Source organism: Sylvia atricapilla, chromosome 9 (assembly GCF_009819655.1).
Source record: "Sylvia atricapilla isolate bSylAtr1 chromosome 9, bSylAtr1.pri, whole genome shotgun sequence".
Taxonomy (NCBI): domain Eukaryota; kingdom Metazoa; phylum Chordata; class Aves; order Passeriformes; family Sylviidae; genus Sylvia; species Sylvia atricapilla.
In genome coordinates this window covers 21,261,126-21,289,115 of record NC_089148.1, presented here as the reverse complement: position 1 = coordinate 21,289,115, position 27,990 = coordinate 21,261,126, and the positions used below count along the sequence as shown (strand labels likewise).

At 43.8% G+C, this 27,990-nt stretch overlaps 3 protein-coding genes and 1 non-coding gene across 4 annotated transcripts in view; 2 read left to right on the top strand and 2 right to left on the bottom strand.

Moving 5' to 3' along the window:
• Positions 1-4,052: 4,052 nt before the first annotated feature.
• On the top strand, positions 4,053-14,042 carry DIPK1A (divergent protein kinase domain 1A). The gene is given in 9 exon segments (XM_066325209.1): positions 4,053-4,220; positions 4,223-4,370; positions 4,372-4,509; positions 4,511-4,540; positions 4,542-4,734; positions 10,371-10,505; positions 10,777-10,884; positions 11,585-11,761; positions 12,689-14,042. Coding segments are annotated over 9 exon segments (1,869 nt in total). The 5' UTR covers positions 4,053-4,093; the 3' UTR covers positions 13,502-14,042.
• Positions 14,043-17,290: 3,248 nt separating this feature from the next.
• RPL5 (ribosomal protein L5) lies at positions 17,291-23,681 on the bottom strand. Its single transcript, XM_066325210.1, has 8 exons — positions 23,553-23,681; positions 22,800-22,869; positions 22,588-22,703; positions 21,042-21,176; positions 20,286-20,488; positions 19,284-19,461; positions 18,059-18,147; positions 17,291-17,454 (listed from the first exon to the last, which is right to left on the bottom strand). The coding sequence occupies exons 1-8, from the start codon at positions 23,553-23,555 to the stop codon at positions 17,355-17,357; spliced, it is 894 nt and encodes a 297-aa protein (XP_066181307.1). The 5' UTR covers positions 23,556-23,681; the 3' UTR covers positions 17,291-17,354.
• On the bottom strand, positions 19,584-19,680 carry LOC136365261 (small nucleolar RNA SNORD21). Its single transcript, XR_010744317.1, has one exon. It is a non-coding gene; the product is annotated as a small nucleolar RNA SNORD21 (small nucleolar RNA).
• A 3,379-nt stretch (positions 23,682-27,060) lies between the features above and the next one.
• Positions 27,061-27,990, top strand: part of EVI5 (ecotropic viral integration site 5) — a 72,586-nt gene continuing 71,656 nt past the window's right edge. Inside the window, 1 exon segment of the mRNA XM_066325208.1 lies at positions 27,061-27,183. The gene's annotated coding sequence lies outside the window, so the exon portion shown is untranslated.

Sequence of the window (27,990 nt, the reverse complement as noted above, 5' to 3'; positions counted from 1 at the left end):
ACCTATTTATTGTAGTCGCTTTTAGTACATTTTGAATTTTAAAAAATATACCAGAATAAAAGAGTAAACATTGTGTCTCTCAAAGCAAAGACTTGTGTGTCAAATTAATCAGTATCTCTGAATGTTTAATAATAGTGGTTGTATCTAATCTCAGTCAAGAGCTACAAATGTATAATTATCTGATGGTAAAACGTGATCTTTTACAAGGATTTGTGTTTAAATAAGATAAAGGTTTTGGTGGTTACAAACAGCCCTTCTGCTCCCATGTAAGTCCAAGCCACCGACGAAAGGAATTGGAGTGCCTCTAACCTAGCTCAGAGGTAAAAAGATTCAAGATTAGTTTTTAGTTCAGATCATTGATCTAGTCCTTTATACAATGACAGAAATGTTTGTGCCAACCCAAGAGAGAAGGTGGGCACCAACAGCAAGAGGTGACACCATCTGTTTCAGCAGCAGCGTGGATTTATGTGAGATTGAAGTGACCATGTAAATAGAGCCTTGGAAATGAAACCTGTTGGCTGGAAGAGTCTGTTTCCTCAAATAGATTAATGATTTGTTTACAACAAGTTAAGCCACAAGGGAATCCTTAACAGGCTGTGCCTGCTTTCTGGGTTAGAGATGGCTCCACCTACTCATGCAATAGAAGCACTAGCATTTATAAGAATCTGAGTAGGAAATAATAGGAAATAATCTACTAGGATAAAATTAAAGGTAACACACTGATTAAGTCAGAGTTCACAGAAATTTGCAAAGGGGAAGGAAACAGTATCTTTCTCTGAAGGGAACATGAAAGAAAGTTTATATATAGAGGCTAGATGAGTGCCCAGATTTTCATCTTCATCCGCAAAGACAGGCCTAAGAAAGTACAGTCTGTGTAAAACCAGACTCCTAGATAGATATGTGAGCAAGTAGATGACCGAGTAGCACAAAAAGAGAGAGATCTCTAATTTTTTCTAGACTTTATTTTAGGAAATGCAGGTAATTTTATTTTAAATCATATTATATATTGTGTATATGCACTTACGAAATTTAGCTACAAACCCGGGCAATGGCAAATGCTAGGGCATTACATTCTACTGGTGCTGTAATACTTCAACACTGCAGTATCTGCTCAGGATCATGGAATATTTCTTAAGCATATGCAGAGAAAAACAGTAATCTTGGAAGCCATGCTAGGCAGATTGGAAGTTGGTAAAGCTGCTGTGAGAAGGAGAAGTCTTGTGATAATTAACATTAGCCAGAGGCTCCCTGCATATAATATGATGGTAGGGAGAGTTGGGTGAACCCTGAGGATTTCCCACGGAGTCTCTTATGACAGCATTTGAGTTAAATCAGTATATGGGTGCAGCTGCTTCAGGAAACTGAAAGAAGCAAGTCCAGCACCACTGCAATAAGTTACTGTTTAGCTTTCATGTGATGTTAAAACCTGTATTACTTGCTCAAATTATAGAGACTTGCCTTCAAAAGAAATTGGATAAAATAATTTATTATATTTTAAAGGGGCACATTACACTGACTATTTTGAAGAACTCAGTTTCTTCTCTGTAGCTTTTCAATATTTTAATTTGTCTCATATATTCATTCCTTGTATATCCAGAATTCCTGGATGCTTCAGTCTTTCCAACCATTTTTTGGTTTTTCTGAGTTATGTTCAATATGTAATAATTGTCATGGAACTGCAGGTGAATGTAAGAAGTTATAAAACCACATTTACCGTTTGACATAGTGAGTGACAAACACTGCATTGTAAAACTAGCAGTCGATTTCTATCTTATACAAAAACCCTGCATCACTGGAATAACAACATGTAGTGTTGTTATAGCTGGATAGGAAACTTAAGAATTAATAGGTAGCAATAAATCAGCATAACTTTTACTGCTTGGACATTTAGATATACCAAGGCTTTGGTGTGGGCCTACAAAAATGGCTGATGTGTGAACTGCAGAATGGAAACTTACGAATGGAAAGGCTGTACAGTAAATAATACATCAATATGACTTATGTTCTACCTTTTTAGTTTTTCTGCATCTGCCCCCCAGTCTTTAGAATATTTCCTTGCATTTCCACATCCAGTGAATACCAAGTCAGTGCACGTTACATGATTCCTGTTACTGCTCTGGCTTATGTGGCCTAGCTTTTCATGGGAGTTGCCTCTTCTGAGGCTTAACTGGGAATTTAACAGGTAACTGAAAAAGGCTGAAATGGCCTTATTTTTTAGCATTTAGCAAAGCCTGGGCACAAAGAGTACTTGAAGAAGAACTAAACATTTCAGTTCTGGAATAAAGCACCTGCTCTCACAGATGATGAAGATCTCATGTTCTAAGTGAAAAATATATCCCCTAATGAACATATGCCAGGAACTGTTTGGATCTAGATGTAACAGGAATGAAACATTTAGATCCTTGCCAGCCATATGGGACACCAACATTTCACAATTACTCCCAGCCTGCCATTCCAAGTGTTGGCAGAGAACACTGGATGAAGTAAGGGCTTGAGATTATTCAGCAAAATGTTAAAATATTTTGCGCTGTGGCCTCCTCTTTTGTTGCTGTTCTGTTGCATGCCCATAACCCAGCTAAACTTGTGCAAACCACTGAACTGTAGAGGGAGGTGATGCAGAAAGCACAGCCATCTGGGCCTGCTGAATAGGAAGAGAAGAAAACCCTGTGAGAGTCACTGGCTGTTACTAAAGCCAGGATTGCTTTTACAGGAGTGCCAAATCTTACTAATTAATTTTCAGATTTATACTTCAGGGTGACTCTGGCAGTGATTATATTATTCAAAAAACAGTCACAGACTGTTCTTGAATCTTCAAGCATAGATCTCTAAATTTTTTGTGAGCTGCTAACATTTGGTTTCCATACATACATCTTTCCTTAAGAGTAAGCCCTGCCAAAGAATAGCAGCTTATCCTTACAGTAGTATTTTGTGACTTGTCTTTTAAGGAAAGCAGTGTTCTTTGGTAAGTTCACTGAACACCCAAAGCACAACATGGCACGTTTGTCTCATTTTTATCCCACTACCTTGGCGTAACCTTTGTGCCTGAAGTTTCAGAGACAAAAAGCAGCAGGACTGGAGACTCTCAGCTTCTGGCTTTGACTCTGTTAACACACTGCATTAAAAGAAGTCACAATCAAACCATAAACACAAGAAGGCTGGATAAAACCCAAACCTTGCGTAAAACAAGATGATTTTACTTGGACTTAATAGTGTTCCCACAAATTTCAATTGGACTGAGGCTTCCCACAATGCCTGAAGGGCTGAGAGAGCCTCTGGTGAAGAATAGGCAACTTTCCCCCACTTCATGGCACTAATATAGAATTACAGAATGGCTGGTGTTAGAAGGAACCTTAAAGATCACCTTGTTCCAACCCTCCTGCCATGGGCAGGGACAACTCCCAACAGAGCAGTTTGCTCGAAGCCTTGTCCAACCTGGCCTTCAACTGGGGCGTTCCCACTTTCTCTGAATAGGGCAAACTATTCAGGTTGTTCTCACCAAGCCTCACGGTAAAATATTTGCTCACCTGTGTTCATATGGGTCCAAGCAAACGCTCCTTCCTTATTTTGGAGGAACTACTCCTTTTTCGGTTTTGTGGGGGGAGTTTTTGGTTGTTGGGGTTTTTTTTTAAGACTGTAAGGAGCTCTGCAGCTGTTTTTAATACCCTGCCCAGTAAATGACAGGAGCCTGTTCGCAATCAACGGCACGCGTTATTTATCAACAGATTTTTCCATGATTGTGCCCAGACAGCTCCCCGAGCACTTTCGGGCAGACACGAGGGGAACTCGGGGGTGGCTGTCGGCTCCCCCGGCCCCGGAGGGAAGCGGGACCGGGACAGCCCCAGGGGCTGGGGGCAGGCGGGGCTCGTCCCGCCGCCTCAGCCCCGCCTCGCTCCCCGCAGCTGCCGCCTTCGCCCTGCCGAGCGGCGGCTGGGGCGGGAGCCGCCCGTCCTGCCCGCTGACAGGCGCCGCGCCTCGCCGGTGCCCGAGGCGGCTGCTCCCCGCCGAGCCGAGCGGAGCCGGCGGCGCGGCTGCGGCCACAGGCGGGGGGGAGCGCTCCTCGCCGCTCCGCCTCCGACCGCCGCCCGCTGCGGGGATGTGTGATTGCCATGGCGAGGCGGCTCTTCCCGGGGGCCTGGCTGAGGAAGCCCCACTCCGCGCAGGTAGGCCGGCGAGGGGCCGCCGCCGGCGCCCGTCCCTCCCCGCAAAGTTCCCTCCGGAGCGGCGCCCCCCGCAGGGCTCTCGCCGCTTCCCCCGGCCCGGCGCGGCCGCCGTTCCCCTCACGCCGGCGCCCGGCGGCGGCCGAGGCTCGGCTGCGCCGCGCTGCCGCTCGGCCGGCGGGAGGCGGCGGCGCCGGGCACGGCCGGCGGGGCACCGGGAGCAGGTGGCGGCGGCCTCGGGGCCGCGGTGCCCGTCGCCGGCCGCCCGCCGCTCGGCTCGGGCCTCTCCCGCCGCCTCCGGGCGGAGCGGCCGGCGCAGGACCTGTTACGGGGCGGGCGGCCCGCGGCTCCCCGCGCGGCCGGCGGGGCAGCGACACCTGCGGCACTGCGCGGCCCCGCTGTGCGCCGCCGGCCCGCGCTGCAGCCATCCGCCCTGGCCGCGCATGGACCGCGGCGGCCGCGAGGAGTAACTCACGCCTCTTCTTGCGTGTCTTCTAAAACATGCATGTCGGGCGCTTTGCTGCTCCATGCATGTCCTTATATGTTCGTAGACACACTTTTGTGTTTCTGTATGCAGGTATACGTTTGCGTTACTTCAGGTAGATGTTTTGGTTCGAAGTGCTGTGGCTATCGTGTCGTAGGAAGTTCTGCGGTGAAGCGTTAGTCAGTCATGTTGTGGTAGCTTGATGGTTTATCCGCTGAGCTTTCCCTTATCAGCTGGGTTGTATTTTAACTAGATTGTAACTAAGGTGAGCTTTAGAGTTGAGTTGGAGGAGATAAATAATGTTTGCTTTTTTTATATATGCTGCCTATGTGTTTGTCATCTGTTGATATGCCTGATGATCATTGGATTAAAAATTTTTAAACTCCATATTGTTGCATTTTAAAATCTCGAATATTTAAATTTCTTCTCATCTGGAAAAGTTCCAGTTGAGGAAAAATCTTGTTCTCTTTCTGGAAGTACCTGAAGTAAGATGTAATGATTAGTGAGAGGCATACAGATAGAATTTTACCCTCTTTAATATTTGTTTCATGGTATGTATTTGCAACTCGGGTCCATATCACTTGGATTTTAAACCGAAAAAGATTACTCTAGATCTATTTACTGAAGTAGACATTTCTGCAATATTTGGATTCCCATGGCATCAAGCCTTCCATACAAATAAACATGAATTTGTAATCTGTACGCTACCTTTCAAATTAGGAGTCTCCAAACTGCCTCTTTTGCCTTGATAGTCTCCTTCTTTTCATCATATAGCGATATCTGATAACATTCTTCTCTATCTTTTTCTCAAAATTTAACGTCTTCCAACCAAAATACATTATTTTAAAATCTGCTAAGAAACAAGAAGAGCACAAAACTATGTGTTAGAAAAGCCAGATAAGTTAAATATTTGCTTCTATTGTAGATTAAAAAAAAATCTGGTTGTGCTTGCTTATACTGAGAGCTGATTTTGCATATTCTAGGGATTGTTTTAGGAGATTTGATAGTGGCTTTGTGAACATAAACATATTTTTCTGTTAGTGAATGTATGTTGATATTTGATGCTTCCATAGAATGGCAAGCAACTATCAATATATTGACTTACTTGTCACTGCATGTTACTGTTGGTACATGACAAATGTAGTCATGATGTAACTACACTAATTGCTGAGTGCTTTATTGAGATTTGTCTCCAAAGAAGCCCGTGCTCTCTAAGTGATAGACTCAACCCACTGAGGGCTAGGAGCAAGGTGGAAAGACTTGTGCAGTGTTTCTATGTAGCATTTCAAGTAGCACACGGGCAGGGAGATGCTTGTATAGTGCAAGGTTATCACTGAGTGGATTCCAGCCTTTGCTGGCTGGTGTTCCAGACTTCTCGAGCATTATATTGTGAAATGAATTGCCAGAACATCAGGTTCTGTGAGACAGAGCTTAATACTTGTTCCAGCATTTCTTGCCCTAATGGGGGCAGGATGTTATGAGCTGGGCTGCAACAGATATTCTATGGCAAATGTTCTTACTTTAGACATGCTTTAACTTTTGTGCAGAATGCAAGACCCACAGGTAACCAGTTGAGCCTAAAAAAGACATCCTGCCATGTGTCAGCTCATGTAAAAAGGGCTGGGCACACTCTTAGCTGTCTTAGCTCAGCCCAAAACTTAGTGTTAGGGCCTCCCTGAGTAAGTGTTAAAGTCCTGTCAACTATGAAGAATAGTAACTCTGAAGTACAAAGCTTTGCCATTGTTTAGACTGCAAATCATGTCATAATAGTAAACAAAACAACAAAAATACCCTAAAACCTGACAAACTTAAACACCACTAAAGACCACAAAAATAATTTAATTGTATTTATAGGATTTTACAGTTGAGTGATTTACACTGGGATTTTGTTTGACAAGGGGAGTTAGTGTCCCAAATTTAAGGGACATTGCCCTGAAGTTCTTTCTGATAGCTGTAGTTACCAATTGTATTGTGAGGCTGAGGACTAACCAGCAGGATTGCTTATGACAATAATCATGTAAAAAGCACCTGCAAGTGTGGAAGTTTGACTTTATAGATTTTGGACCAAGTTTACAGACTCTTTAAAGATGGCTCATGAACTTCAGTAATGTACAAGAGACTGAACTTGCTTATTCTTCGTCTCTTCAAAGACAAAGAGCCATAAAACAGAAATTTCCTAAATAATCTCTTTGCTCTAAGATTTAATCTCTTCTGCTTTAACATTTAAGGAGAGATGTCCCTATTTCCATCTTGGTCATTATTTTATTTCAAAACATACCTCAGCTCTGTTCCCTCACTTTGGTTACTCAGGATACAAAATAATTCAAGACACTGGCATAATCATAGGCATGCAGTGTCTGCTTTTAAAGATGTGAATGTGTCCTGTTCACGGCATCCAAAACAGTGTGGGCTAATGCTCTCAGACATCATGTCAGCCTACCTGAAATGCCTCCTGTGATAGACAAATCAGCCTCAACAGAGAACAAAACAAAATTGCTAACATGATTGGCCTACTTTTTTTCATCTGTCCTTTTCTATTGCAAGCATGTAAGACAAATGGAGTGAGCAACTCTGATTTGGAGATAACCACAGTGTAGTAATGTGTAATACTTTCCAGAATTAAGCTCTCTGTACTATTAAACAAAGAAACACTTTCATACTCTTTAACCATGAAAATGCTTTGAATAAAAAGTACACTCACCAAAAATCTGTCAAGTTATGTTGCATGTTGATTCACTACTCTCCATATGCTTTGGAGTGCATCCAGGCTTGAGTTTTGCCAGAAGTGGTTTTCCAGTTCTATTTCAGGGGATGAATGTCTAATTATTATTCAGTGCTCATGACTTAGCAGAGTATACAAGTGATGGAAGAAGTTTAATCTGTAACATCAAGCATTGCAAGTGCTTCCCTCATTCTTGTTTTTCTGCGCTCATATAAGTCTGACTGAAGAGCAGAGTTGAAAAAAGAAACTGTTTCCTTGTTTTGAACACTTTCTTCCTTTTTTTTTTATGATTTCGAATTTCTCAGTCTTTCTGTTGCCCTAAAAATCTTCTTATGACAAGTTTCCTGGCAGTTTGTCACAGTTTCAAACAGAGTCCATCTACGTGTGTTGTTCCCTAAATGCTGTCTGGGACTTCTTGCTCAGAACTGTTCCAGTGATCGGCACAGCTGCTGTAAGTCCTTGTGTTCAGGGTCCATCCCCTGTGTGACCAGACGAGCTCAGTAAAGCCCTGGCCCTGCTTTAGGACAGCCTGTGCATGTACCAGGTGAAGTGACCTTAGTGTGTCTGTGCTTACAGACCCATTCTGGGGAGAAAATGAAAATTTGGTAGGGCAGTGTATGGGAGGAAATGAAACAATGATCAGGCCTTTTGTTGATGAGGAAGTCCGTATTAGTAAACTAATTCCCTTTGAAGCAGAGAGTGGAACCTTGGTTGTCTGTAAGCAGTGAGCTGCTGTTGTCCATGCTCTAAACTGGCTGGGCAGCTTTTGCAAGTCCAAAGTGCACGACTCCTTTGGCACAGTGCTGAGCTCAAAATAAATCTAGCTGCTCTGGAACTTCCTGCCAAATACATGATGTAGTCAGATGGCATTTGGGGAGGATTTTTGGTCTCAAGTACATTCTCTTTCTGCCTAAGGAGGACAATATTTACAGTATCTGTACCATGAGGATGGTCAATATTCTGCAGTGGTCCTGAGGTCTGCAGGTTGCTGCTGGTCTCTGAGGTTGTATTAAATGTATACAATAAAACAAAATTTCGTTAAACAGTACTTTGGTTTAAAGTGTATTATAAAGATTCATGGAATGATTCAGAAAGAAACACTGAAGAAAGAAGAGGGTTTGTTGTCCTAGCAGCTTTGGTTCTCAAGCAGTTTTTACACATGAAACAGCTTTCCCTAAAATTGTCAATTTTATTTCTGTTGATCTTCCCCAGATTTTACCAGTAGTTTTCTGTGCTTCCTGTTCTGCTATACAGCAGAGTTACTAGAAATAGCTTTAAAAAAACCCAAAATTAGAAAACCTGTCTCTAAAAAAAATCACTGGAATAAAAAGTTAATTGTAGCTCTCTCATTTTTTTTAACCAGGTAGTTTTAAGGTTGTCAAGTAAGTGTGTGTGAAGGCATGAAGGAATAGGGATGCACAACTGGCAGGACCACAGCTTTATGGATTGGAATCACCTTTGGGTCTTTTGAAACTGACTTTTTCTGGATTTTTTGTTTCCAAGAGAAAAGGTAGAATGCATGCTGGTTGTTTGTTATATTTTAATAAATACTAATAAATTACTGCAGTCTTTCTGGTTAAAAAAAAAATTTGCTTATTTGCGTCTGCTGCAGTTCTGTGTATGTATGTGATGGCAAAACTGCTCATCATTACTGGCTTTCTTGGAACCTTTTCCAAACACATGGAATAATTTTTCTATGATGAACAGTCAAGTTAGGACCTGTCGATTTGGAAAAGAGATGACAACACAGGGAGGTATGTTATAGTGGCCTACAAAATCATGTCAGATGGGGACAGAGTGAACAGAGATTGTTCACTCTTCTCTTCCAATACATGAACTAGGGGGTCTCAAACAAAGCTAATATGAATCAGATTTCAGAAAAATAAAATCTGGTCCCTGGTCTTGGTAGTGGATAGTAGACTTAGATAGTTAAGTAATTGCTTAAGTTTATTGTGGATGCTGAAAGCTTATGTAGATTTTTAAGGGAATCTGGGTATTTAGTGAAAGAGAAATGATTTGAGATTTACTAAATATAGAATATCACATCTGGCTTAGCAAGTTCTTCTAGAGGTAACTGGGAGCACACTTAGTATATATAATAGATGTAATCAGTCTTCAATAGTATCTTCTATAGCTATTGCTGAAGATCTTATACTGACCAAATAGAGCTGCTCTCATGCAATTTCCTTATAGCCTGCTGCTAAAGCTGATCCTGATCTTCTAATTAGTTTCTGATCCTGATGTGAGTGTCAAAATCAACCTGTGAGCACACCAGACTCTGAGGAGGAGAAAAAAAAAAAAGGAAGGAAAAGTTCAAAACATCCCTCCTACTTTATAAGACACTTACCTCTCCCTCAGTTCTCTATTTATAAATTAATAAATTAATTCTGCCCCTGTGAAAACTCTGTATGTGAGGCCATAGAAACAACAGGAAAGTTGTGCAACTTTCTGTTGTGGAAAGTCCACAACAGTTGTGGGAAGGTTAAGGTGAGGCTAGTACAGAAGAATGTTCTTTGCATAATTAATGGAAGAATTTTATTTGCATAATTTCAAGGAAGGAGTGGGAGACTTTAGCACATGGAACTTGACCACAATAGCCATACTTCTCATTGTATCTCTATCTTACATATTTACACATTAACACAGATTTTTATTATTTTTTTCCACCAAATTCCTGGTCTGTTGGATTGAGTGGAACGTAGGTAACTGGTCTTAGAGAAAAATGCACTTAATTGAGCTCCAGTTTATGATTTTGATCAAACTGGTTCCTGCAGTCTGGCTTGCCCTGGGAGGGTCTGACACTTTTTCTTCTAATTATTTATATCCCCACTTTCCTTCCTCTTACCTCCCCTGTCAGTTTCACTCACTGAAAGAAGCAAGTGTTCCATATAATGCAGTCTGCTTATTTTATCACTGTGGAAGTCAAATTCCTTAACGATGGGACAGTAAATGATGTTTACTGCTGCTCAGTGAGTTACAAACAGTATTTTCTGTTTGTGTGCTCCAGGTCCGTCTGTCGTATGTGCGGATCAAATATCTCTTCATCTCCTGGCTGGTGGTGTTCATTGGCAGCTGGATTATGTATGTGCAGTACTCCACCTACACAGAGCTGTGCAGAGGACATGACTGTAGGAAAATAATAGTAAGTATATCTAGTATAGCTTTTTGAAGTGTTTAACTAATTCAGTCAGTGCCACATGTGATTTAATCAAATTCTCATATTCCATCATGCTGAAGTAGGATTACAACTCCAGTTTCAGATAAAACCAGTTGTGTCTCTTAACATTATTTTGGCATAAGGTTATTAAAATTTTTTCTTAGGTTTTTCTTTCAAGACTCAGGTGTTGGAAGAGATAGAGTTGTTGCCTCCTTTCTTTGGCAATTTGTTAAATATTTTTCTCTTTTTGTTTCAGTGTGATAAATACAAGACTGGTGTTATTGATGGGTCAGCATGTAGTAGTCTTTGTGCTAAAGAAACATTGTATTTTGGAAAATGTTTGTCAACAAAGCCCAATAACCAGGTAAGGCTTTACTCATCCAACCTAGTTTTATTATTTCCCACTGAAATGTCATTGTCTGGAGCATCAGGTAGACCTTAGTGTCGGCAAGTTGAACCTGTTTAATCCAGATTATTTAAAACTTTATTTGCTGTGACAGGCAGAGCATGTGTGTGAATGTACACACACACACACACACACACACATATATATATACACCCCCCTATACTGAGAATATATACTCTAATACAAATTAATATATCTAATATGCACCTATATACAGTAATATAAATTAGTCCTGTATGTAGAGGGGTATATGGTTATTTTATATGACATATATTTTGGAAACATATTATATATATTCTAAACCCTTCCACAGTTTGCCAGAGTGTGCATACTTTGTACAGCATGCTGCTTCTCTGCTATCCTGCATCACCAACAGAAGCAGCAGCCTTATTACAGGCCATGCAGAGGTGGCAGTGATGCCAGTGTGTTGTTTGGGAAGCTCTCTGTGTTTTGGCAGTGCAGTGTCTCAGAAGTGCCTGCAGCAGTGAGTCGTCTTTGAAGCTGCCATTGTTCAAATTGCCATATTCGTTGTCTGCACACAGGATTCAGCGTCTGATCTGTGTTGCTATTTGACTCTTGAAGCAGTGGTTGGAGGACAGGTGGTCACCAGATGGACTTCTACAGTGTTTTGTACCTTTTCCCCTCTTTTTCTGCATAGATCTATTTAGGAATCTGGGGAAATCTGCAAAGTGTTATAAAATGCCAGATGGAAGAAGCTGCTCAACATGATTTTGGTACTGACCCAGAACCAAGGAAGGAAATAGTCCTATTTGATAAACCAACAAGAGGAACCACTGTTGAGAAATTCAAAGAAATGGTGTATGGTCTTTTTAAAGTAAGTATATTTTTATTTGTTCTATTTTGACAGAAAGACTCATTTTCTTCAAGCTGGAGAGAATACCCTGTTGTATTAGCCTTGTTCAAGGGTATGCTAGAAAAATAATCAGCACAAAAATAGTTTTCCCCAGAAGTGCTTCTCTTGAAGTAACTAATTACTTGGGTTTTTCTTTACTCTTTAAATGATGGAAGCTGGCATTCATTTTGTATGTCTATAGATTTTCCTAGTATTGGTATAGAAAACATGATGTAAGGCTGATGTCAGTTGTCATGCATTACAGCAGCTTTGTCTCTTAACAGTGAGCAGCAGGTGTGTTAGGGTAGTTTTTAGGAAAATTTGGAAAAAGTTGATCTGCCTAATTGAAAATGGAACAGTTCTAATTCCAGCAATGGCTTCTTACTCTGTAGTCCTACAGAGAGGTAGGTGGAGGTGGTTACATCAAATAACAAAATCAAGCATGGAATTTGTACTAGTTTTGTCTTGGTACGCTTAATAATTGGACAAAATGTAGTTGATAACATTATTCCTCTACGTTTGTAAGGTCTAATCAGCTGAAAACTAAAACTGATCTAAACTTCTAAATTCTGAATACTTTTTCTTAGAGAATATTGAACAAGCTACTTGATACAATTTTCCTAAAGACTGATCTGAACAAGAATGGTGATTTTAATATTTGCATTTTGAAGTGCAAAGAAAGGTAGGGCTTTCAGGGGATTGTATGCTCAGTGCCTATGAAAACAGAACAAAAAAGACGCTTTACAGGCACCTGCTGGCAAGTCCTGTTAAATCCATAACCAATGAAAACCAGAACATACATAGTTATTTGTATTATTCATAAAAGGAGAGTTACAGGAGGAAGAGTAACAGATGGATTGGGAGTAGTTAAAGAAGCCATATTTAATCTTTTTCGTTTGTTGCTTTTAGGCAAAACTGGGTGAACAAGGAAATCTTTCAGAACTGGTTAATCTCATCCTGTCTTTCGCTGATGGAAACAAAGATGGAAGAGTCTCTTTGCCAGAGGCAAAATCTGCATGGGCACTCCTGCAGCTAGAAGAGTTTCTGTTAATGGTCATCTTGCAGGATAAAGAGCATACTCCCAAGCTGATGGGTTTTTGTGGGGATCTCTATGTGACTGAAAGAGTTGAATATACCTCTCTCTATGGAATCAGCCTTCCATGGATTATAGAACTTCTCATTCCCTCTGGCTTCAGAAGAAGCATGGACCAGTGGTTCACTCCATCATGGCCAAGAAAGGCAAAAATAGCTATAGGGCTTTTAGAATTTGTGGAAGATATTTTCCACGGACCTTATGGAAACTTTCTTATGTGTGACACAAGTGCCAAAAACTTGGGATATAATGATAAATATGATTTGAAAATGATAGACATGAGAAAAATAGTGTCAGAAATTAATTTGAAGGAAATAATTAAAGATCGTCAGTGTGACTCAGATTTGGACTGCATTTATGGTACAGACTGTAGAACACTATGCGACCAAAGCAAAATGAGATGTACCACTGAAGTAATTCAGCCAAACTTAGCAAAAGCTTGTCAACTCCTTAAAGACTATCTGCTTCGTGGTGCTCCTTCTGATATCCATGAAGAACTAGAGAAACAACTGTACTTGTGCATTGCCCTTAAAGTCACAGCAAATCAGATGGAAATGGAGCATTCTTTAATACTTAATAACTTAAAAACTTTACTGTGGAAGAAAATTTCTCATACAACTGACTCGTAGCTTCTCCACCAGCAGAAGAGAATATTGATGCCTGCCACTAGAGGTGGCCTAAGACATTTGATAAAAACATTCTGCACCTTTTTAAAGATATTTCTTTACTCAGATTTTATTAATGGTTCTTTCAGTCCTGCCCTTCAGTCAGTAACTCACGACAGGGCTTCTCAGAAAATTAACATGGCACTGAATGATCAGGCAGAGGCCACAGGTCCTTCTGGTGTTCAGTGATGTGTTACGGAAACAAGAACTCTGCATGCTTGACTGTTCTGTGCACTTTGTCAGATCTTGAACAGGATGAAAGTGTTCACTGTGCAACCACATCAGCTGAGGGAACATCTTCCATTTCTGTGACAAACATTGCTCACCTGTGAAATACCTGCAGAGGATTTTTTTCTTAAGCAGTTCCATGAAGAATCACCACTACTGCAAGTAATGTGTCCAAGTCCAAGCTGCTGTTTTGAATAAACTGAACTGTGAGATTGAAGTTTACTAATACCTTGGCATGGCAGAATTTGCACATTAAATAATTTTTAACTGCGGAAAATTAGAATTTTATTCTAGAACGGATAGGTTGTAATATGAGACAAATCAGATTCTGTTTACACATTGTTACCTCATGTTTAGGTCTTGAATGTTTAAGTACTTCCAATATTTTTAATTAAGTCATTGTACAGTGAGCCCTGTATTTTAGAATATTATTTCTTAAAGTCATCTGTATGGTTTAGCAGCAATACCAGCACCTGTTTCAAAAACTTCAGTGGAAACCTTTAACCTAAATTAAGCTGTAGCAAATAGTGAAAAGCAAGGACTTTGTGGAGTAAGCTACAGTATGAAAACTGAAGTTAATTTTTAAAAATATTGAATAGCAGAGATGTCCAAAGTAAGCATTTAGAAAGGAAGTTTGTGTAGTGTAGGAATCTGCTGTATGACATGAGAAACAATTAACAGTTTTGGATAATCTTGCCTCTTACTGTCCCTCCACATTTAGCTACAGATCTGTACTTCAATCTTCTTAACTACTTTCGAGGAGGGTTTCCTCACCCGAGATTTAGGTGGTTTAAAGTCCTTGACCCTCTAAAAGCCCCGAGTCGCATTGGTATAAAAAAGCAGTCTTCAAGGTTTGTTTTCAGGTTTCTCGTGTTGTTTATTATTTGGTATCTCAAAATTTTCTCTGCTCCCAGCTGAGGTCTGGACAGCAGCTGGGACACGAGGCGACTGCCCAGGATGGGACGTCCCCTAACATTTATACAGATAACTACATGTGGGTTATTTACTATTGTGTACCAATGCCTAGTGCCCACACTAAATGTCATTTCTACTTTGACCCAATCCACTCTAACTACTTTGTGCCATCACCACCCCAAAAGATGGAGAAGTACATGAGGTACCACCCAAATTCCACCATCTTTCCCCATTTATCTCTATTCTATAAACCCTAAAACTACTGAATTCTGTATCTTCTACTGCGCTAAACTACTGTTTTCACATCCTGGTGGTTTGCAATTCCTCTCTCTGTGTCAAAAACCTCTCCCATGGACTAAAATCAAACCTGCTGTTTTCGTGAGCTCTGTGCCAGGGTCTCCAAGCCCCCTGAACCGGCTCCACACCCCCCTGTCCAGGGCTCAAATTCCCTTCTGCAGGTCCCAGGTCATCCAAGGGGATGTCCTGGATTCCAACAACTACTGCAGGGAATACATAAGCAAGAGCTAGACCTGAATTTTAAGACAGAAGCTGGATTGTTCAGGATTGTACAATATTGCTCAAATGGGAGCCTATAAGAGATTTTTCAGCTCATTCCTAGCTGTTACTAACTGAGCTGCAGTGTGTTACTATTTTTTTTTTTCTAGTAGCATCTATGAGTCACTGTTAAGACTCAAGTCATGAGTAAATAAACATCACTTGATCATGGCACTCCACAAAGCATGACCACTCTCCCACCTTTAATCTGCACCCTTGTATCTTTCAGATTTACATCTGTGTTCATAATTATGCAGAATTGGATGCCCATAATACACCTGAATACATGCTCAATACTTACCTGTTGAATGTTTGATTTATAAATGCTTTAGGTATAAAGTTGTTCAGTCTTTATGATTTTAATGGCAGCTATCTGTATACTTCTGAATCCTGGCCCATTAATTCCTTTTCAGCAGAGGTAAGAACAAGCTTTAAGTATTTGAAAGGTTAACTGCTCTAGGTATCCTGTCTTAAATGCGTTCCTAGAATGACGACACTGGAGCACAGGATCACAATGAAGTAATTTCTCTATACCAGATGTAATAATATGCAGCTTGGGTTAAGATTGTTCTGTGAACATCAGCCTTTTAGTTGAAGAAATACTATGCTCATGCTAATTATTGTCTTGAACTTGCTAATGTGCTCCAACTATGAACTAGTAAGTATTGTAACCAGCAATGCACTAAAAGTGTAAAGTGGTCATGTTCTTGGTGAAAAAAATCTGACAGTGACTGCTATTTGGGCAGAGAGTACCTAAAATACCCAGCCTCACTGGGTATCTTAACAACTGGAGAATATGTTTAATAGTGCAGTTTGTTGTATAGAATCTTCATTTTTATTACTGTGGCATCAAGTTGAAGATTTCATTGGAAAAAAATACACTTTTGTTTACAATAAATCACAGGCCTCCTTTTTTTTTTCCCCAATGGCAGTATTTACACCAACCAGCAGTATCTTAGAGCAAAACCTTCCATGTAGCCTACTTGACTCATGTTTAAACTGTGCAAACAGTTTGAGTCTACTGGGAAACGAACGGGCACACAGAAATGCCTATGAAAACAAGAGGGAGGAGGCAAAGAAACAGGGCAGGACAAGGCTGGTGATGAAGGAATACTTCTCTTCCAGGTGGCTCAGCCTGCAAGCTGCAGAGGAAAACGGACTGGGCTCTGGGTGGGAGCTGCCCTGTGGGATAAGGGGATCAAAGCTGGTGATTGGGGAGGTGGATGGACATGGAGAGGGGAGGCCGGAGAATACTGAGGAGATGGAGACTGGCAGCAGGGGGAGGGGTGTGAGTGCAAGGTATAAAAGCCCAGGGGTGCTCCTCAGAGGGACCATCTCAAGTCGGTCCTGCATGAGGAATAAACTGCTTTGTGGGCTCTGCTAAGGGAACCCCAGGGGTGAACTGGAAGGGAACAAGGTCTGGCTGTGTGGTGAGTCAAGGGGAAAGGCTCTGGTGTGTAACTGCCAGGGAGTCTCATTCATATTTCCCTAACAAAGCCTCTGTACCTACCCCCATACATGCAACTTAAAAGTGAATTCTCTTATCAACTAAATTATGTGAAGTATTTAGCTCAAGACAGTACCTGTTTCAGTAGCAGCCAAAGCTTGGAGGTGCCAAGTGCCTGAAAGCCTTAGGTTACTTTTGGGCAGAGGCTTTAGAACCTTCTGTGACTACTCTTGGTTTTTTCCTAAGCTACATCCAGATTCCTAAACATGAAGTATGCTGAAAGAATTGTGAAGGACAGATACAGAGCTTTAAAAAAATTTTAAATCTTTCTCTAGTTAGAAGAAGCAAGCTTTTATACTTATTCCTTGATACTAACCACAATTAATTAATCACACTGATTAATCACACTGACTTACTTCTCCATCTTATAGAAGTAATTCTGATGCAGCAGCCTTGGTCTTTGAAGTGTCACCTCTCTTCTCTGAGAAAACTCAATTCACACAGTACTTTGAGAAGGGAGGAAAAAACCCTTTCAGGTACAGATATCTAGATCATAAAAAATATCCTGTTATTTTTATAAACAATATAAATAAGCTGGTCTTACACAGTTGCTTCCTCAATAAATTTATTGCTGCTTTTTCGAAAGCTTCACAGAAAACTGTGGAAGTTGTCTTAACTCTCAGTTCTGCGCTCCTGGGCCCTGAGGAAGCTGGCCTTCTTCTGAGCAACACGGTCCTTCTTCTGGGCAAGGGACATCTTGGGACAGTTCCATCTGCAATGCAAGCACAGTGGGCAGTAGATCCAAAGCAAACAAGTAGCAGTGCCTCACAACTGTGATTGAGAGTGCAGTGGAGTACATATTCCCACTTCTGTAACATGCTTTATTTCCTCATAATGATCTAAGGCTGTAGTTAGGGCACCACAAGAAGCATGGCTGCACAGTTTTAATTTCTCTAGAGGTAAATCCTGTACTCTCTGTGACTGAAGTACAGACATTATCAAGCCCAGTGCAAAAGCTGTGTCTTGATTTCTTTGCTCCCACACCCTTTAAATAGTTTGGTACTGACAAAATAGTCAATGAGCTCTCATCTGGAGAAGCAGCTTTCCCACTGAAAACACTGGGACCTGAAGGCAGACCCTGTTCCAGCTATTCAAGCCACAAGCATTCTTCACTTTGATTTTTTTAAATACTTAAGAGCTCTTGAATTTTATATTCCTACTGCTAAAGTTAACTTCAAAGTTATATAGAACTGCTTGTATCTCAATCTGGTCCAGAATACGTGGCTGGTTGACACAAGTGCATTACTTGTTTTACTGTAAATAAGATATCACCAACAGAAAAGTCTCACAAATGTTAAAAAGAACAAGAATTTTACCTCTTTTTCTTGACTTCTCTCTTGGGTTTCTTTTCATGGACTGGATTATCCCGTATAGCAGCATGGGCTTTTTTATACATTTCTTCCATCTTGTGGGGGGGGAAAAATTAAATTAATCATAGTGGTCCTGTTGTAGGATTATCAAAAATCCAAGATCCCTGTGCCTGCATTGTCCCCAGGCATGCAGTAATGCTGCTCTGTCCCTAAGGCAACTCTGGCTCCATAGTGGCACAAATGTTAACAATATTTTGCTGGTGGTTAATTAAGACCACTAGATCTCAGCTGTGTAAAACTTTTTAGATGTACAAAGCGCCAAGTGTCTGTCTAGTGACCCGAGTCCTAGACTCACTTCATCTGAATACAAGCTATAACTGCTGTTTGCTTAGAAAAGAGATGAAGTTGGCATTTATGTTACTTTCTTTTTAGAATTTGTCAGAAAAAAATAGTAACTAGTTAAATTTATAAAAACCTCAAAACCCCACTGAAATGAAGGGATAGAGAATGAAGTTTGCTACAAAGGGGATATGAAGGAGCTGTGTTTTAAAGCTCCAAGATCACTCACTAGGTACATCAAGCAAGAATATTACAGGCGGCAGGACAAGCCAACTGGAAGGAGTTTAGTACTTGGAAAAAGCAGAAGCAGCAGCTCTGTATTCTTACCCATCTTCTACTATTTTATTAATGATAAAATGAGAAGCAGTACTAAAATATAATGTTTTACAGTCTAGACTTTGATGAAATGCTACCTTGGGCTCTCTCTATTCACCTGGAATAGCACAATTCCCTTCTGGGTCACACAAACAGCACCACAGATTTGACCCACAACCACATGCTCACTCACAGTTACAGAGCATGACAAGCACTACACCTACAGAAATACAGGCTCTGGGGCAAGATAAAGAAAGAGCAGAGTCTGTACAGAAACCTCTAATTTAGTTTCTTTGTTGTGGAGAGGGGAAAGTGGTCCAGCACAGATTTAGGTCCTGTAAGCCTGGATTTATAGACAGAATATTTAAGTTTAACAAGTTTGGCAGGCAACAAGGTCCCACTTTCAGAAATTCTACACTATATTATAGAGCCCTTAATGAAGGAAAAAAATTTCTTTGCACAGGTAATATACCACATGAGTCACATAACTTTACATATCAAACTTATTTGCATTATTACAGAAGTCCCTATCAGCATATCTATTTAAGTTCCCGAGCTCCAGCTGGATAAATCTTACCCCGTCGGGTGTTACATTGTTCTTTATGTACTGGGAGAACTGTTTCTTGTAAGCATCTTCATCCTCCTCCATCAGGTACCGCATGTAATCGGCCACGTTCTGGCCCATGATGTGCTTGCGGTGAACCTCAGCATTGAACTCTTTGCTCTCCGAATCGTAGCCAGGGAAACGCTTGGTGCTGGGAAACCAGGGACAGTCACAGTAAGGCTCTAATTCACAGGCAAGATGCATACTGAGATTACTGATACATCAGCTTCTCCTACAGATAACTGAGGGATAGACCCTCTAAAGTTCATCTCAGCTGCCATCAGTCCCGTCTTGAAACTCTGCAGTACATCAAATACACACCATGGACCAACAACGGTGTGTTCAGTCACTGCAAGTATCATCATGTAGCAGCCAAGTCAAAAAAACTGGACAATTAGCCAAGAACAGGACAGCATGGGAGAGGGTAGGTAAGGAAAACACAGATCTCAAGATTTCTTTCCTCCACTGCTGCTAGCAGAAAGTAGCACTGAGCTGTAATGTCAGCATTACATAACAGTCAAAATATCCACGTGGAAATTTTAAATGAAGGTGGACTACTCAGACTGACTGCTGTATTGACAACTGTAGCGAGTTTGTACCTGGTATGTAGTTTTTTCACAGTGAAATTAATACCTGCACACAACTTGGTGAAGACTTAAACCAAGCAAATACCCTTTCAAGATCTGATGAGGGCATTCACTTGATTTTTAGTAAAAGCAACATGATAGCTCTTTAGTTTCTACAAGTTTCCTAACATCTCTTGACAGTTTTACAATTCCCAGCAGCACTATAAGAATTGCATTTGTAGATTAAAAACCAACCAACAAAACCCCTCCAAACCCAGAATCTAATTACATAACCATTACCATGTCAGTACAAAATTATTTCAGTATAAACTGATTAGTCTAAGTAGACTGTCACATATAGAGGCATCTCAGGCTAACCCTGAAAAAAAATCTTTGTAACACACATTACCTATGAGGGATAGACAGCCCCCCATCCACTGCACCCTTCAGAGCACCAAAGACTTTGTTTCCAGTGGTAGTTCTGGCAAGACCTGCATCCAGGTAGCATGTAAAAGCACCAGGCTTCCCATCCACACTCTCCACATTGTATTCATCACCAGTGACTTCAACTTGGCCTTCATAGATCTTATCGAGGCCAAATTTATTCAAAAGCTATGGGGAAAGAAAATGCACTTTTGAAATTCCCTCCATTAATTGATAATAATGTAGAATTACCACTACTTTAAAATGTGAATTTGCAGTAGAATCATGTTTTAAACAAATTTCTTTACAAAAGGTATGCACCCAATACTATTAATAAAGCTTTCTAACAACCACCACTGTAAGTGTGCCTGTTCAGTTCCAACCTTCTGTTCCTACAGGTACACCACTAAACTTACAACTTAACTCATGAACCCCTGTGGAAAATGGATGGCTGCTGTTTACAAGTTCTTGGACTCTACAAGGTGCATTTCTTACATTTTTGTCCTCCCTCTCTCCAGCAAACTTAAGGGCTGAGACATAAAAGTGAAGCTGAGGCTGCATGCTGTCATACCTCTCACCGTGACCTGACGATCACAAGACACATCAAATCTCTAATGGTAAAGAGCAGAAGTTACGATGTGGAGCACCCCCGAGCCCCAGGTGTGCTGACACAGGGCTGTCAGCCGTGGTCCCTCCTTTCCCCGAGGGGGCAGAGCAGCAGCCCCGGCCGTGCCGTACGTACCCTGCGTGCCAGGAGCAGGCCGGTGCAGTAGGCAGCCGCGTAGTTAGTCAGGCCAACCTTGACACCGTACTTGGGCAGCTCGTGGGCGTAGGCAGCACAGACGATCATGTCCCCCTCGATTCTGGCATAGGCGATCTGGCAACAAACACACAAACGTTAGTGCCCCACCCCTGGGGCTCCCGGCATTGCCCCTCTGACACATGCTCAGGTCAACACCAACACTGAATCCGAGCGTGCAAAAGCCTGCCAACCTCTGCGTGCAGGCTCAAGGAGTGCTGCTGCTTTGGTTTGTTGAGGGGTTGTTTGTTTGTTCCCCTCCCCTTGTGGTTTGTTTTTGCAAAAGAAGTAATCAACTCCTCAAATAAAGGTATAAAGAATTCAAATCTGTATTAGGCCAGCTAAAATGTTTGTCAGCAACAACCCTTTCCACACAGATCAAGAACCCAGAAACTGCCTATAAAAGCAACCTTTCAAAGAATCATTACGAACGCAGATGAATTCTGTCCCATTTCCTGATACATCTCAAAAAATACAAGAAGCATGCAGCACTTTGTGGTAATACTGTTAGTAACCTTATGGAATGATTTTATCAATCATGGTGTGAGGCCATCATCACCCCAGGGTCTCCTGTGGGACAATAGAACTACCAGATATGTTTCTGCTGCTCCTTTCATGTACAGAACCTTTTCCTTTTGACTCTCACACCTCCTCTCTACATCCAAACGTTGTCCCTTTTTTGCAGGATTCTGACATACTGGAAAGGCACTATCAGTCAGATGTAAGCCCCTGTCACCACTGATTTTCATTTTGAGTTTCAAAGATAAAATTACCTCATTAATGACTGAACTGACTGTTCTCAACAGATAACTACTCTATGAAAAAAGAAGCTAAACTTAGCTGTTTCTTTTTTGAGCTCAACAACATATACTTATGACACAACAAACGTTCCTAGGTTATTTAACTTCAAAATTAGTCAAAAAAATATGATGCTACACACAGCCACATAATTAATGACCATGAAAAAGTGCCTACTGTTCCTGTTCACCAGTCTCCTTTCATCTCACCGGAAAGCCATCATAATGCCTCAGTGCTTTATGTGAGCCACATAACATCACAGAAATAGAAGTCTCAAACGAGAAGGCACCTTCAGATACAGCACAAGTCAATGCAGGTTGACAGGTCACACTATCAACTTGGCTGTCTTCAGCAAAGCAAAAAAGGCCTCTTTTTGAAGCTCTTTAAATATGGAAAAAACTCCAAAACCAAGACGTCTTCCCTCTCCCAAAAATGTTCTACTTATCCCAGCACCATTAAAGCAGTACAATCCTACACCGCAAATAACCTCACAGCAAAAGTGCTAACACTTGTAAAACTTCTTTTCTACAATGCACACCGTTTCCAACTGAAGTTGTGATAACAATGAAGATTGTCCTCCTCTAAGGAGCTGTTTTACAATACAAACACTGTGCAGATCTGGCCTAAAACACCCCTGGTGCCCCCAGCCTCCCTCTCTGTGCTGCCCTCACGCAAACACCGCAGGCCTCACCTGACAGATGATGTCTCTGTTGGTAACACGCACAATCATCCTGTATTTAGGAGTGTTGTACTTGTTTTTATCTTGAATTACCAAACGTTTCCGAGCATAGTAATCAGTTTTCCCCTCTGAAAAACAACAGTTGCAGCGTGCAAAATGCATGAACAAAGTAGGAATATTCATCAAGGCCACTTAATTGTGTGTTACAGGGAATTTAATAATACCTCTCCTTCTCCTGAATTTCACTTGGTATCTCTTGAAGTACGCCTTATTCTTGACAACTTTCACAAACCCCTTGGATAAGAAACATAAACTACGTGTTATTAACATATAACCCTGTAAGCCAAGACCATTCTAACTAAACGTGCCGTGAATATAATTCAATCAGGATTTAAACAGATTTTTCTTGTGTTTAGATAAAAACCAACCGGCACATTAAATCCCATAAATTCTACCCCTCCCATAGGAACCAGTGTTTTAATAAAAAAACAAAGCGTATCTTTTACCAAAGTATCTTTGAACTGAAGGCCCGTCCGCACGGACCGGAGCAGGGACCGTGCTCATTTCCTGTCACTCTCGCACAGCCAGTGACTTCTCCGGCACGTTCTGCCACGGCGCCGCTTCCCCCGTAGCCCCCCGCCCTCAGCCAGCCCGACACGCACACCCCGGCGCGGCTGCCGCAGGGCACCGAGGGCTCTATCAGCCCCGGCCCCGCGGCTCGGCCCCGACCCAGCCGCCGCCGGCGGGACCCAGCGGGACGCAGACCACGGAGGCAGCGCAGCCGGTAACGGGGCCGGGCCGGAGCCCCTCGAGCCGCCCGCGGCGCAGCCCCGGCAGAACGGCAGCCATTGCCACGCCGGCGCCGGGCGGCCGCCCCGAGCCCGCGACAATCGGGCTTCATCCGTGCGGGCGGCGCGGTGCGGCGGACGCGGAACGACGGACGCGATGCCCCCAAACCCCCCCGTGCCGGTACCGACCATCGTGCCAGGCACTGTCCGGTCCCTGAGGCCGGGGCCCGCTCCGCACAACGACTGCTCTCCGCAGCAAACGGGAAAAGGCCGCGCGCCCCGCGCAGCCGCAGCTCCTGCCCTGCCCGACGGGGCGGGGCCGCGCGCCCGCCGTGCTGCCCCCTGCCGGCCCGGCGGACCGACCGCGAGCCGTCCGAGCGGCGCCGCCGGCCACGGGCGGCTCCCGCCGGGAGCGCTCCCTGCGCCGCCCGCCGAGTCCCGGAGCTCCCGGAGCACGGCCCCGGGGCCCCGCCACACTTCCAGCACTGCCTGCCGCCGGGGCCCGTCACTTCTGGAGAGACACTGAGGTGCTGCAGAGAGTCCAGAGAAGGGAAACGGAGCTTGGGACTAGTCTGGAGAATCGATGGATCCAGTGAGGAGCGGCTGAGGGCGCTGCGGTTTAGCCTGGAGAGAAGGAGGCTCAGGCGAGACTCTTTCACTCTCTACGACTGCCTGAGAGGAGGTTGTAGCAAGATGCGGGTCGGCCTCTTCTCCCAGGCAACCAGCAATAGGACAGCGGGACGCAGTCTAAAGCTGCACTCTAGGGGAGGTTTAGGATGGATGTTGGGGAGGATTTTCTTCACAGAGAGAATGATTCGACGTTGGAATGGCCTGCCCAGGGAGGTGGTGGAGTCACCCTCTCTGGAGACGTTTATGACTGGAGGTGGCACTCAGTGCCATGGTTTAGCTGAAAGTGGTGTTTAGCCTAACCTCTGACTCTCAGAGGTCTTTTCCAACTTAATTGATTCTCTGGTATCAGAGAAACACAATTCTGAGGAAAAAAATAATATTGCTATCATCTAATGTCTACACATAATGCATGATGAAGTCTCATTATGTTAAATGCCTGGGTAGTTATTAGCCAAGGATATATCACAAAGAAGAGGTTCTTAAACAGAAAAAATCAATAGATTTGGTCTTTTAAAAAGTCACCAATCACTTATATGTTACAGGATTTTAATTCCCATCATTTTCTAGGGAAAATTCTCACAACCAATCAAGCAGCAAGCAATTAAAAACATCAAACCAACCAAAATCTCAATTAAATACTCAATTATAGCTGCTTGGGATTATTGATATTTGATGAATTAAAGCAAGAGTATAGACTTGCACATATATACACACTGGATCAAACAGGTGAACTAGTATCAGGTTTCTAAACATTGTCAGACAATAGTGAATCATCATTCCTGATGTATTTGTCTGGTTATGCTCATTCATTTCACTAAAAAATACCAACAATCCACTTTGCTAGTGATACATAAGCCAATATTTTTAAAAAATATTAATTTGATAGAAATAACCAAGAAAATGAAAGAAAAAATAAATATTTACTGCATCAAACAAGTACCAGTGTGGTTGCTACTTGGCAGAGACCTGCTAGGTTCAGAAGTAATTTGGCTGTCTGAAAAGATGTTGTAGCAATATGGAGATTGGCCTCTTCTCCCTGGCAACTAGTGACAAGAGAACATAGCCTTGAGCTGTGCCAGGAGAGGTTCAGGTTCAATTGCAGAGAGAATTTTTTCACTGAAGAGGTGGTTAAGCTTTGGAAGTGGCTGCCCAGGGAGTTGGCATGGTCAAGATCCAAAGAGGAGTTCAAGAAATGGCAGGATCACTTAGTGCCTTGGCCACATCGACAAGGTGGTGATCAGAAGTTGGGCTCAATGATCTTGGAGATTTTTTAACCTAAATGAAAAATGATTCTGTGATCTAAGAATGAATTTTAGAAAGTTCAGAATTCTATGTGCTTTTCAATTTGTTCAGTAAGTATCTCTAGCAGAGCACGTTGTTTTTTCTCCCCTCTGGTATATAAATCCATGGTCTTCAAAAAGTCTGCTGCTACTACTGGGCAATTGCTTCCATGCCAAATGCCTCACAGACAATGGTATCATAAGCAAGACTTATTAGTCTTTTTGTTAAACAAGGAAAACCAAAATCCATTTCTTGCTCTCTGTAAGAAGACTTTTTACTCCTTAAATAGCTCACCACAGCAAAAATCAGCCTGTTAACCTACCACACCCATGCGCTCATTGCCACCCTGCAAAACGGAGACTCCAGCTGGGTTTATTAGCCCCACCCCCAGCCTCTCTTACAAATTCAGGGTGAATGGCCATTTCTCCCTCTGGCTTTTAGTAACAATGTTTGTTGGAAGGGTGGCTGCTATTCATGCACACTCTGAACACGTTAAGGTAAAAGCTAGTATTTTCCATGCTTTAATGAAGTACCTTTTATTCATGACACATTGATAGGGGAAAAGTACAAGCCTTTCTTTTTTTCCTTTAATGCTATTTCTCAATTTCTCTTGTATGTGGTACTTTTACTTAGGTGTGTTCTGGAGAGCAAGGTATCAAGCAGGGGTTTTAGAGCAATGTCTAGTACTTGTGAGTCTCTTGAACTAGCAAAACTGATGCTTGAGCAGAATCTCCTGCAAGCAGGGACTCTCCCTGTTTGTAGAGGATGCAAGGCAGCAAAGCTGTTGTCTGTGATGGGACCGACCCATGTTGTCACTTGTAGAAATTGTTTTGGACTTTTTTGCTATTGCTTGCAGGAGTGACAGCCTTACTTCAATGGAAAAGAGTTTGGCTGAAGGTCTGGCGATAACCTATTCCTGCTATTGCAGTATGCTTTTTTAAAAGGGTATTCTTTGCATACTTGGCTATAAGGCAGTGTTGTAGAGTACTGTATGCATTCTGGTAGCGTTGGAATAATTTTCATAAATATTTTTAAAATAAAAATTATTTATTAAAGCTTTTGTTAGAATTCTCCCAAATAAAAATTTCTGGATGGTTTTGTCTAGGAGTCTCTACTCACTGTAGAAGGACAATGGCGAATGTGCTCATGATTAGATGGGGAGCTGCTCCGGGCAGGCAGTCTCTCAACTGTTTGTGTAACCTAATCGGCATCTGGCTGAAACGTGTCTGACAAATGTGTGCAAGGACGAGCCCGTCTAGCCCGAGGCGGCGGTGCTCCCGGAGAACGCGTTACTGTACGCAGCTTCTAGCGTCCAGACGGCGTTGTGGAAATGCCTGGGCAGACACTGATGACACCACATCCCCAGCTTTTCGCCGAGCAGGGGCTTCACCTCGTGTGGCGGCGGCGCGGTGCCTTGGTGCCGCTGCCGTAAGGAGCGAGCGCGGGCGGCGGGGACGCGGTGCCCCGGGGCCGTGCGGGGCTCGGCTCAGGGCCGGGGGGCGGCAGCGGTGACACAGCGGGCGACCTGCGCGGGGGCGGCACGCGAGCGACCCGCACGCCCCGGGGACGGTTCGGCGCCCGGCCTCCCAGCGTACGGCACCGGGACCCCCGAGACCCGGGGCGAGGAGCAGTGGCGGCAGCCGGGAGCGGCACCGGTGGGTTCTCCCCGGCGGGCCGGGGGCCCCGGCCGGCCGCGGGCAGCGCAGAGCCGCCGCCCTCCCCTCCCGGGGGGCCTGCGGGGCCGGGGCTGCCCCTCGCGGCGGCTGCGCGCCCGGTGCGCCTGCGCGCGGCGCGGGCAGGGACGTGGCCCGGGAGCCGGGGCCGGCGGAGCGGCGCGCGGGGCTCGGCGGGGCGCGGACGCCGATGCCCGCACGCGCCGCCGCTTCCCGCCGCGGGCAGCGCTCCCAAGGTGAGGCGCGCCGGGCGCGCGGCCCCGCCGCGGGGGGCGGGGGGCGGCCGGGCCCGGGCGGGGCGCGGAGATCGCGGCCGCGCCGTCCCGTCCCCTCGGGCGGCGGCGGGGCCGGGCCGAGCCGTGTCGGGGCAGCGCCGGCCGCCCCCGCCCGGGCCCTCCTGGCGCGGTGGGCGGCGGAGCGGGCGGCGCCGCCGGGCAGGGCGCGTCCGCGCCGGGCGGGGTGAGGGGAGGCCGCTGCGCGGCCCTGCTCGGCTCGGGGGCCGCGGGGCCGGCGTGTCCCGGCCCCTCCGCCTCGGCCCGGCGGGACGCGGGTGGGCAGCGGGCGCGGTGGAAGCGCCCTGAGGCGCCGGCCGCGGGAGGGGCCGCGGCCCGGGGCGCCTCCGGCGGCTCTGTCTGCAGAGGGCGAGTCTTCCTTGGCTTATCGGCGTACGCCGAGCCGGGAGCCCGCGGGTCTGTCAGGCTTGGGCGAGATAATTTTCAATTTTCAATTGCGAGAACTCGTGCTGCATCGGCCTGAACGTGATTATATAATGAGGGCAAAAAGTCGATAATAATGTCTGGATATTTGATATATATTCCAGGTTTAGTTATTCGGTTATGGCCGTGCTTCTGTGCTTCCATGTAACACCTGCTAATCGTCCGCATTGATAAAGCAATTTTGTAGCAAACGAGAAGTTGGTTTATACGATTTCAATTTCCAGACTGAGCTGCCATTAACACTGCCTGCATCAAAACGTTGCATTCCACATCAGTCTAGGATAGGTCTTTCTTTTTCATAGATCATATGCAAAAGATGTAGAAAGG